The sequence below is a fragment of the Typopeltis vanoorti genome, chromosome 18, assembly GCF_054136105.1.
Source record: "Typopeltis vanoorti isolate ZY-2024b chromosome 18, IOZ_Tvanoo_1.0, whole genome shotgun sequence".
In the NCBI taxonomy this organism is placed as follows: Eukaryota; Metazoa; Arthropoda; class Arachnida; order Uropygi; family Thelyphonidae; genus Typopeltis; species Typopeltis vanoorti.
Genome location: NC_143566.1, coordinates 9,984,057 through 9,996,334, shown reverse-complemented (window position 1 = coordinate 9,996,334; position 12,278 = coordinate 9,984,057). Strand labels below are relative to the sequence as shown.

The following is a 12,278-nucleotide window of genomic DNA, read 5'->3' as shown; positions in this document are numbered from 1 at the left end:
TTTACAGCTGCAATCATTTCTCGATTCGAAGAAAAACGCTGACCAGCAAGGAGGAGTTTTAGTTTTGGGAAGAGGTAGAAATCAGAGAGCCAAACCTGGGAAATAGGGTGGATGTTCCAACAATTCATAATGCAGATCCCTTAAATTTTCCCATTGCCAAAACACCTTTGTCGGCAGCTGCATTGTTCTGATGAAAGATGATTTTTGTCTTCTGCAAACCGGGTCTTTTCTCACGAATATTTTCGTCTAGTCTGGTTAAAAGATCGGAATAATATTCCCCGGTTATTGTTTGACCCTTTTAAAGATAATTAATAAACAAAATGCCTTTAGTATCCCAAAACACCGATGCTATGTCCTTTCCTGCTGATCGAACCGAATTTGTCTTCTTTGGCGCTGAACATCCAGCTGCCGTCCACTATTTTGACTTCTATTAGATTCTGGTGTGTAATGGTGAATCAACGTGTCATCTATAGTAATAAATCGACGCACAAAATTAGTTTTATTCCTGTTAAAACACTCCAAGCACTGTCCAGAGATTTTCATGCGAGTGCGTTTTTGATTTGCTGCGAGCAAGCGGTGCACCCATCTTGCGCAAAACTTTTTCATATGCAATTCTTCATGCAAAAGATACCCTACACGTTTTTTTGAAATGAATATAGCCTCAGCAATTTCACGTACTTTGACTCGCTGGTCATCCAATACCATATCGTGCACTTGATCAATGATTTCTGGTGTTGTTACACTTTTTGGACGTCCATCGCGTGGATCACCTTGAAGGCTGGTACAGCCACGTTTAAACTCGCCAGTCCATTTCTTAATTGTCGAAAACGAAGGAGAAGAGTGCCCATATTGAACGAAAAAATTTGAATGAATTTCTTTTGACGTTAAACCTTCTTTTACAAAGAATTTTATAACCGCACGATATTCAGTTTTAACCATTTCAAGGGATGCAGGCATCACTTTTGCTTCAGACTATAAAACAAACTACTTGATACAATGACTTGCAATTTCACAGGGATGCTTATGACAGTTGTAACAACTTAGGCGAACAAAAAAATCTTGCCGATAGTGTTGACATCTATGGTCGAGGCCGAGAATCTTTCAGACCACCCTCGTATTTTGCAGATCTTACTAAGTACCACTACAGGGACGCGATTATGGCACTGGAGCATCGCTGGAATAAATGCATTAGTCTTACAAGAGATTATGTTGAAATAATTTTGAAATTAAAAATTTGGTTTTTCATTGTTAGGCCGAGAACTTTTCGGACCACTCTAGTATGTACTACACAGACGTTATACTCGCCAAGTAATTCCCGAGTTGCTCATGATATTATTGTTTGACCCCTCTATGGAGTCCAAAGACTGATCGAGGGAGGGCACCTACTCTTCAATGCAGTCTAAACATCTCCTTGCCTCCTCCCTTTGTTAATGCAAACCTCTTTGTTGATATTAATGTGTTCCAGCTTCTGCACTAATCAAAATTGGAAATTATTATTATTATTATTATTATTATTATTATTATTATTATTATTATTATTATTATTATTATTATTATTATTCTCAGAAATCAGAATCTCAGAAAGCACGTGGAAAGCGAAAGGAGCTGTGAAACGGACTGAATGGTGATGTCAACAGTGCCGTGAGAAAACGAAGAACAAAGACCAGACACCAAAGAAAAGTAACGACGCACATCAAGGTAAGCCGCTTCCGGATCCTAAAATTATAGATAACTTTCATTCTTTTAAACTCATGGTGAAAGACTTATTAAATGCATATATGGAACAAATTAACAAAAAATTCGGGGAGTATGAACATTACATACAGTTCAATAACGAGACCACTGAAGAAAGGTTAGGAACCGTGCGAGAAATAAAGACGAAATTAACGGTAGCGATAGAAACGCAAGAAACACTCCAACGCGAAAATCAAGAATTGTGGAAAGAAGTAAACACACTCAAGTGTCAAATGGAACACATGCTACAAAAAGAAAGAAAAAAAGAACTTCATATTGAGGGAATAACGAAAGAAAATACAGACGACTCAAGGAACATAATACAACTGATCGACAGCAAAATTGGAATTCAAATCGCAACCACAGATATCACCTATATCAACTGAGGCCCACAAAAAAAAAAAAAGAGAGAGAGAGACCGCCAACAATCATCGCATCGCTCGTTTCACCAACAGAAATCTGAGAGACTCCATTCTTACAGCAAGCAAGAAAACAAGGCCGACAACAATGATCCTAACTGATAAGAAACTCCCAACACCAATCTATATAACGGAACACAGGACTCCATACTTCAAAAATCTTCTATACCAAGCAAGGAAGACAAAAACAGAGAAAAACTACAAGTTCCTGTGGACAAAGAATTCCCAGATATTTTTGAGAAGCAATAAAAACACCCGAGTATACATAATTACAAGTGAATCCGACTTACACAGCCTACCAGTATAAAACACTAACTCTTTACATCCTTAAGAATAAGATTAGAACTCATTTAAAAACTATATAATGGAGATCTCAAACATAGGCGTACATATCCAGTCAGACAGCATAAACTTCAAGGTCTTTGACTCTTTGAAGAAATGGTCAGACAACATTTCCACCAACACCAACTTCACAGTCAAACACACAAACATAAGAAGTATTAAAAATCACTGGATTACATTGATAACTCAGCTCAATTATATCATGATAAACATAGATGCGCTAATACTGACCGAAGTTGCAATAAACGACACAGAAATTTACGCATATAACATAAATAATTATCAAACCTACAACTTATGCAGAACAAACAAAAGAGGAGGTGGCATTGTGGCATTTATCAAAGAAAAATACAATGTGACAGAAAAAAAAAACTCACTTCGAACATGCGGAAACACTAATTTTGGAACTCACAAATAGCCACAATAGTATCAAATACACAATAAACACAATATACAAACCCCCTCAGATAATAATCCACTCAGTTTTCTTCACGAGTTAGAAACATGGCTAAGCGGCATAGAACCCCGTACAACACACTGCCTCATCCTAATAGGAGACATTAACATAAATACTCTTGACCACGCTTCTTCAACCACTAACACATATCTTGATATACTAAGTCAGTGCAACGTAAACCCTAAGATTAACTCCCCAACAAGAGAAGAACTACTCAATAACTCACTAACACAATCATGCATTGATCATATCAACATACGGGCTCCCATCCATACATATACATCATCAGTAATTAACGTAAAAATTGCCGATCACTACTTTAACTCAACTTCGTTTTATTACGTTTCGTACACCCCCCTCCCACCACCACAAAAGTCGACAAAACTCGATCATACTAAAGAGCATTGTCGATAACCATGTAAAAAATACAGACTGGAATTCCCTACTTAAAATAAACGATCCTGCAACATTATACAAGAATTTTCAACTAAAGTTCACAGAAATATACAAAAAAGCAACAAAACCTACACAAACGAGGCGACAAACAGACAACAATCCATGGATAAATGACGACATACTGAATACTATTACTGAAAAAGAAAATCTATGGAAAAAACTTAAAAAGTCACCCAGTAACACACATTTACAAACCTTATACAAAACCACAAGGAATAAACTAACAACAAAAATTCGTAGGGGAAAAAGACGCTACTACTTCCAAAAATTCATGGAATATAACGACAACATTAAGCAAACATGGGCTACACTCAACGAATTAGTAACTCGAAAAAAGAAAACTTCAGCAAAGATTTTATTGCAAAAATCTTCGGTCAGGGCACAAACCAAGAGGAACTAGCTGACTCATTCAACCATGCTTTCACAAACAACATCACACACTCAAAAAAGACAAACTACCAACAATCAACAAAAAACTACCAACACAAAGTCAACAACAAACGATGTATTTTCTACCCATAACAAAACAGGAACTGAAAGAAGCAGTCCTAAAACTAAAACCAAAGACCACTCCAGGAATAGACAAAATAAGACTCACAGACCTTATAACACACTTTGAACAAATGAATCCAATAGTTTTGAAACTCGTGAACATAATATTCGACACAGACATTATTCCACAACAACTAAAAACTGCAGTAATTACGCCAATATACAAACACAGCAAAAGAAACGATACTCAGAAGTACAGACCGATAGCTACCCTACCAGTCATCTCAAAAATTCTAGAAAAAATAACACACACACCAGATTATAGAACTATTTACAGAAGTTCAACATCATCTCACAAAACCAATACGGCTTTCAGAAAACAAAAAGCACCATTACTTTATTAGAAGACATCGCCGACACAATAAACAAAGCTCTCGACAAAAACAAGTACGCCGTCCTTATTATTATTATTATTATTATTATTATTATTAATATTATTATTATTATTATTATTATATAGGCTACAATTAATCAAAAGTGATAACCTGCCAAACCAGTCCTAGATAAGTTAAATCAAAAACGTAACTTCAATGTCTATGTTCATTGACTAGGTAGCAGCACATGTACTCATCAGGTAGTGTAAACTGTCATGGCTTCTAATCGCCAATCTCAAAGTATCAAGCAGACAGAATGGATGGCAATTTTCGGTCGAGTTGCAGTAACTGCTGTTAGTTATCCGCTCGAATATGTAAAAGTACTAATACAGGTAAGCATATGCCAAAAAATCTTTCTTTATCATATTGGTACTGATGTCAGTCCTTTTCTGTCCCTTTCCAAATGAAGTGGAATGAAGAATAGTGACACTAGTTACATTTATTTGAAATGATTTCAGTCAACATACCACTTATGTAGTATTATTTCATGTATAATTTTCAACTACATTTCATGATCATATTCAGTACTAACTAAAACTAATTGTTACAAGTAGGTAAAACATAATTTAAAAAGCAGCGACGTGCTTGCCCCGAGCACGATGAGAATGCGCTATATACAATACCATTATAGGCGAAAGAAAGATTCAGATAAGTATTGAATATACACAGCTGTTTATATAAATTAGTATTAGTAACAATGGTGAGGGATATTTAATAAGATTATTTCTCATAACTAGAACAAAGGTGAAAGGTCAAAAGGAGGCGGGTGACCATGAGGTGCTACTAGATCCTTATATGGGACGTTGTTATTTAAGTAGTATATTGATGACACAGGAATTGATCTGGATAGTAATATAATTGCTGATAATACAAAGTTTGGATGAATAAGGACATATTTCATAGAGAATCCTTGCAAATGGACAAATGATAATGAGTGTGAGGTTAATGTTGTGTAGTCTAGGATTCTGGATTGATGATATCGCATGCAAAATATTATGTTGATGGTAATTTGTTACATGTGGTTAATGAAGCTAGCAGCCTGGAGGATGGAGTTGATGGTAGAAGAAAATTAATGTTTAGGGTGACATTGCTGTGATGGAGTTATCATGAGATAACTGCAAATGTTGAAGATAACGTTAATTTGTAGGAATAAAGAATTTATTCTCCTACTTTACAAGGCTTTGATAAGATGGCATCTATTTGCTTAGATGTGGTCACCTTGGTTTGGATGAGATAAAGAAACAATTAAAAAGATTAAATGTTCCGATGATGATAGCATGATGGAAATGGCTCGCACCCCATTAACGCTCTCCCCCGACCCTGTTTCCCATAAAACCCTTCCTCAAAGCAGCACCCTTAAATATAATAATATATATATATATATTATTTTTAAAAAAAACCTGGGTTTTCTAATTAATTTTCCCACCTTGCCTTAACCCCTCCACCACATTTCCTACCCCCCCCTCCTTTAACAGCCTAACAGCAGAAGTATGGAGAACAGACAACCTAACATCCAAACAAGGTATGTGCAAAATTTCTTCCTCTATTAGTCTGCATATTTACCTTTAAAATACACTTATAATGCCCTAAGAATTCTTGAGTAAAAAGCCAATGTTTTTAAACTAAGGGACACTCCTAAACAAAAACAGTAAAAATAATAGTTTTTAAGAGGAGTAACATAGGAATTTCCCAGAAATAATACCTACAATTAAAAAGATTTAGCAGCAAATAACCAAGATGAAATCTGGTTTGTGGAATTATGCATATGAGGACAGATAGAGGAAATGGGGTCTTCAAAGTTTGAGTGATTGATGCAGAAAAGAAGATATGATGGAAACACATAAATTAATAAGAGGATCTTACAGTTTAGATACAAGTGAAATTTTACAGCTCTTAGAAGGTTGGGGAAGAATTTAAAATCATCTTGGTAAGCTGATTAAGGGTGTTGAAAATTTTTCCACTTGGTTATATTACTATATTACTTCAGGTGTAAAGTTTGTTTGCTTGTACTTGGATAAAGGATTAAACCAAGAATATAATTTTTTTGGCATCTTTAATTTATAACTGATTAAAGGTTGTGGGTTGTTAGGAGGGTTGTGAGGTCCAGATTCTTCAAGAGTGGTATGTGTGAGTATGCAGAATGGTTTACCAGTAGGTCCTTTCTTTTAATGTTGCACAGCAAACATTATTCATTTTGGTTAATAGTTTTAATGGAACATGTGCATTAGATATATTAAAATAACTTTCACAGCTTACACCACATGTAACAGATTCATTTTGGGAAAATTACGGAACCTACTACTGTGTTAAGAGAAATACCTTTCATTTCCAACATTTCAACCTTCATATCAAGGTCATCATCTAGAGTACACACACGCACATACACACATACATATATATATATAATATATATGGAGAAACAAGTTATTACAGTTCGAATGGTATGCCAAATTATCACTAAGAATTTAGTCAGCTGTTACTATATTGGCCTGACTTCTGGTGAGAAAAAAAATCGGAAAAAAAAAACTGATTAGGTTATCACTTTATAATGATAACCTAATCAGTTTAAAAGGGCTGAGGTTTGTTATTAACAAATTACGACTCTGATCCTAATTAAAGTTACTACTGTTAAAAACAGTAGTAGCCTCCATAGTTTAACTAAAAAGTCCACCAACGAATATTTTCAAAGAAAAGTGATAAGTATTTAGGCATTTGTGATTTAGAGGAGGCTCTTTTGATGAATCCTAACTCTTTGAGAAGACTGCATCATAATAATAAAATGCTAATAAATTACTTTTATTGTATTATTTGTCAGTTAATTATGACATAGCAATATGGAAAACGATATAACATTGTTGGCTTACTCATGAGAAAAGTAGCCAACACAACGAAAACAGTAGTCATATCTGAAGTGTACTTTCATACAAAAAAATGCATATATAAATATATGTATAAAATGTAAAAGTTAATATAGGAAGTATGAAATTAATATCCCTTAGCAAAAAAACAAAACAAAAAAAAAAACAGGATGTAGACAGCATGAAATCAGCTTCTGTATATTTCCATCAGAATATGAATAAACACATTACATATTTCCACAGTTGTTAAAAAAATGAAACTAGAGAGCATGAAATCAGTTTTTTTTTGTTTTGTTTTCCCCAAAAGTGTTATGGGTAGTTATACAGCCTGTTCCCATAATTAGTTCATTTCACAATAATTATTTAATTACTGTGAAAGAACATAGCTTTAATGGAACAATGGACATTGGAGAACATGTATCACCTCCTACAGAAGTGTAAACAAACTGAATTGGCTGCAGTAATTACAAAGGCACTCTCCAAATAAACAAGTGAGCAGATGGTTGTTTTATTCAACTATATGCCCATTCTGAAAATATCATAGGTATTTTCCAGTTGCTGTGCCACATTTAACATGAAGGAAACAGTGACTAGTATTCTTACAGATAGGCTTAGGTTAATACTATTATTATTATGGATGCCTCTATAGTCTGTAAACTCACGACAGGAGGTCAACTAACATTCCGAAAACCAAATGCTATCATTTGCACAATACATGTCATATTCTGCTTTGAACTCATTCACCAATGCAGCACTCACAACTGACTCTGGCAACCCATTCTACTTATTGACCAAGCAAAAAATCTAGTCCTGTTGCCCTTGCTAACTAAGCTATTTCATAATTTTCATGGATAACCCCTAGTTCTCTCCACACTGGTCACATATTGAAAACTGTCATCTGTATCAATTCCATAACACCCTTTAAGTGGCTTGTATAGCTCTATCATATCACTCCTTTACCACCTATCTGCCAATTTCTGTAACCCATAAATATTCATTCTCTCTCTCTCTCTCTCTCCCCCCTCAATAAGGAGCATCCTGTAAACCTACCATCATTGTGGTCACAGCCTCTCAATCCTTTCAAACTCTTCTACATCTCCATGGAACCCTGGTGAGGCTATGCACAGTAGTTCAGATGGGGTTGGGATCCTAGTCTTATAGAGAGGGATAATGACCTCCTTATCTCTACTTGTTAGTGTGTTCTTCAATAACCAGGTAATCCCATGAACTATTTTAATTTTCGTGGCTTTTGCAATATGGCCTCTGAACTTGAACTCGTAGTCCACTAGCATACCCCAAATCCTTGGCCTCAGTAATTTTTGTACAAATTTCTCTAACAAGCATTTGCAGCTTCTGTCATTCTTCTACTGCTAATCTCTCCATTTTGGAAAACATTTCCACAAACAACTCAACTGCTTCATTAACAGAGACAAATACCTGTGCTACTTTTTTCATGGTAAACTTTTTTCTTGGGGTGGGGGGGATGTATCAGCTTCCTCATCTTGTTCTCCTTTTTTCTCTCTTATTCTTCTGCATCTTTCTGTGCTTCTAGTTGTATAAGATTTTTATCTCGGAGTTCTTGCACATAGGTTCAACCAAATGTTGTTGGAGATTGACAATTGAAGTTGACCTCTTCATTGTCATTCTCTGCTTTTTAACCTCCCTACTGGCCGATGTGGATGAAATAGTGACACCAAATTGCACTTCTTATCCATGTTATTCAATGGGTGTTAGAGCTTCGTATCCAGATTTAGCTGAACGTCTATAGATGTCGTGGCTGGTTGTGGGGGTTAACTAGCACCACTCTCTTGTTGCCGGTCTTTTGTAAGGCTTTGTCTTTGTTGAATCCTATGAGTAAGAACATATGTTTTTGGTAGCTTCTTTCAAATACCATATGTTATGCTGTCACCTCATTCCATACTGCATCTGCATGATATTATATTCCTTCCAAAAGTCTCTGAGCTTTTTCTCACCATCAGTAGCAGGAATATCCTGAGCAAAAGTATTTCTTAAATAATATACCTTGAAGACAGCAATAACATGCTGGTCAACGGGTGGCTTTTCGTGAACATATTACAGTAATCTATGATTTATTCAGTGTTCAAAACAACCATCTTGCATGTCAGCCGACATATTGTATAGCACCATATAATTGTACTTCAATTATTCAACTCTTCAGTTATCACACTGGCAAATTGCATTCCCAATTTAATCAGATAAATGGTTTACTGTAATTGAACGACCATCATAAGTTGCATATGTCTAGGACTGACTATGCTGAACTTGATTCGTTTGGAAGAAAAATGATCACAAAGCTAACCATCTCATCCTAATCGCAACGAATTATGAATTCAGCAGATTTGCAGAAATAACATGGAAAAGAAAAGTCATAAACAATCTTGAATTCATCTTAGAAAGGCCTTCATCCAGCAATGGATCAATAAGAGTGGATGATGAGAAAATGAATGGAATATCAGTTTTTAGCTAAGTGTAAGGTTTGAATTTTTAGTGTAATTTAAGTGCAACATTTGAATTTTGCAGTTTCCCAGTTTTTCAATGAAATGGGAAACTGAATATTCTGTTGGTGGAGCTATGGAGCAAGAGGAGGCAAGGGATCTTGGAGTGATCGCAAATAGAAATTTGAGTATTGCAAAAGTGGTAAAGAGAATTGCTGCAATACAAGAAGGATGTTGACTAGTAGAGATCAAAGAGTAGTGGTTCCACTGTATTAGACAGATCAGACTGCATCTAAATTACTGAGCTCAGATTTGGTCACTAGGATTTGAAGTGGATGAAGAAACTTTCAAGAGGTTGCAAAAAGTTGATAACAAAAATTATATGAAGATAGAATATGGGCACATAATCTGCAGAGTTCAATGGATAGAAGAGAGAGTGATGTAACTGGGACAATTAGGCTTTTGAGAGGTATTTACCCGATTAACACTAGGGAGATTTTTCATGTGATAGAACAAGTGGAAATCAAATCGAACTTCCTAATAGGAATTCAAAGAATTCTTATTAGGAATTCTTTGAATAATAATAATAAATGATAGGGAAAATATTTCAATATAGCATGGGGAGGGAGAAAAACTGTAGTTGAATTTTGGTGGTTTATTAAGCATCAGTGGTTAATGTGTCCAATAAGCATGGTGGTGGTGGTGGTGGTTTTCCCCTTTCAGTCATTTCAGACTCCAGGTGACTTTGTAGACATTGCCCATAAAGCGTTCTTGGTGAGATTTTTTACAGGGTAGTTCACCATTGTTCCTTAAACGTGTGGACATTGTTCCCTCCCTCACACCCAAATTTTATCTGGGCTTGGGTCCAGCATATGGCGACTCCATTATCATTAGGCGTTGTATGGCGACTCCATTATTAAAGGTGTGCTAGAGGATAAAATGCACAAGGTATGTTTTCCAGGCGGTAAAATGAGTAGAGTGATTGAGGCATTGAATATGAGGCGGGAACGAGCAAAAGAGTTAATTGTATTAATTGGTACAAATGATTTGAGAGAGAACAAAGAGCATGTCAAAATGAATGTCAGGAGACTGCTTGGAAAGATAAAGAAGAATAGTGTGACAGGAAGGGTGGTCAGTGTGTTGTCTAGGTATGATTGTGGTGAAATGAGGCGGAGAGCAAGGATTATGAATGATATTCTGGCTGAAATGTGTGAGGAGATGGGAGTACAGTTTGTTAATGTGTGGAATGAGTTTGAGGAACGAAGTGAGCTGTGTGGGAGCGATGGACTGCATTTGAGTGGTTATGGTGTGAGTCGCTTGGAGAGACTGCTGCTGGAAAGTGGAGAAGTGAATAGAGAGAATGAATCAGATCGAGAGGGGAGTGATGGGGAAGAGCAGGAGAATAAGACAGGAGAGATTGAAGGAGTGGAAATGAATGGGGAAGTGAGTGGTATGAGTATAGAAAATGAGAGAATGGGTGTGCAAGAGGAGCATGGAAACGGGGAGGCTCAGGGTGGACAGGGATACACAGCGTGAGAAAGGTGGATGCTCCAAGAGGAGGTGAGAGCATGTGTAGGCAGGAAAGTAATGGGATGATCAGGGATCAAAAGGAAACAGATGGAATTGCAAAGGGTTCTAAAATGAAGAAGCAGAAAGGGAAATGGCCCCAGTCCAGCATGGAGAGATCACATCGAGTGAGTGGTATCAGTGAAACTAGCTGTAGATCCAGAAATGAGTTGTTGTGTTTGTATACCAGTGCTAGAAGTATAAGAAACAAGGCGGATGAAATGGTTGCACTAATTGCGTTTGTGCACCCAGAGATTGTCGGAATAAGTGAGACATGGTTAGATGAGGATGACATCCTGACAGGAATAGAGATGGAAAGGTATGATGTGTTTCGTGAGGATAGAAGGGGTAAAAAGGGAGGGGGAGTGCTATTGATGATAGAGAAAGAGTTATGTCCATACAAGGTAGAGATGCAAGAGGGAAATGGGGCCAGTTTTGAGGCAGTATGGTGTGAGATAGAGGTGAATAGAATCAAATACTTGGTGGGATGTTGTTATAGACCTGGTAATGTGGATGGTGGTGATAGTGAAATGTATAGTCAAATAAGCCAAGCAAATAAGAAAAGGGTGATCATTATGGGTGATTTTAATTATGGCAGTATAGACTGGAATGAAGAGATAGCAACTGGAAGTTAAGAAAATGAGTTTCTTGAGTTTTTGAGGGATAACTACCTCAGACAGTATGTAACAGAGGGCACAAGAGGATTAAGGGTCTTGAATTTGGTCATCTCATCGGAGGATGTAATTATCAATGAGGTATCAAATCATCCACCAATTGGTGAAAGTGACCATGAGGTGATTACTTGGGTGGTTACCAGCAGTGCAAGGACCCCTGTGAAAAAAGGGTATATGTGGAACTACAAGGGGGGTGATTATGAAGAGCTCAGGAGACAGCTTGCAGGTGTAGCATGGAATGAGGAGTTAGCTGGAAAAGAGATCAATGCAGCTTGGGGGATTTTCAAAAAATATTTAGTGGATGCAATGTCTAAATGTATACCACGGGTGAGAAGGTTAATTAAATAAGGTAGGTGTGAGATGGATGAATAAAGAGATTAAGCATGCAAT

General features: G+C 36.5%; 1 protein-coding gene across 1 annotated transcript in view; it reads left to right on the top strand.

Moving 5' to 3' along the window:
• The first annotated feature begins 4,544 nt into the window (after window positions 1–4,544).
• LOC150096482 (mitochondrial carrier homolog 2-like) overlaps window positions 4,545–12,278 on the top strand; it is a 295,508-nt gene continuing 287,774 nt past the window's right edge. Inside the window, exon 1 of the mRNA XM_090407808.1 lies at window positions 4,545–4,666. Coding sequence (XP_090263934.1) covers window positions 4,550–4,666 — 117 coding nt within the window. The 5' untranslated portion in view covers window positions 4,545–4,549. The remainder of the gene's footprint in view (window positions 4,667–12,278) is intronic.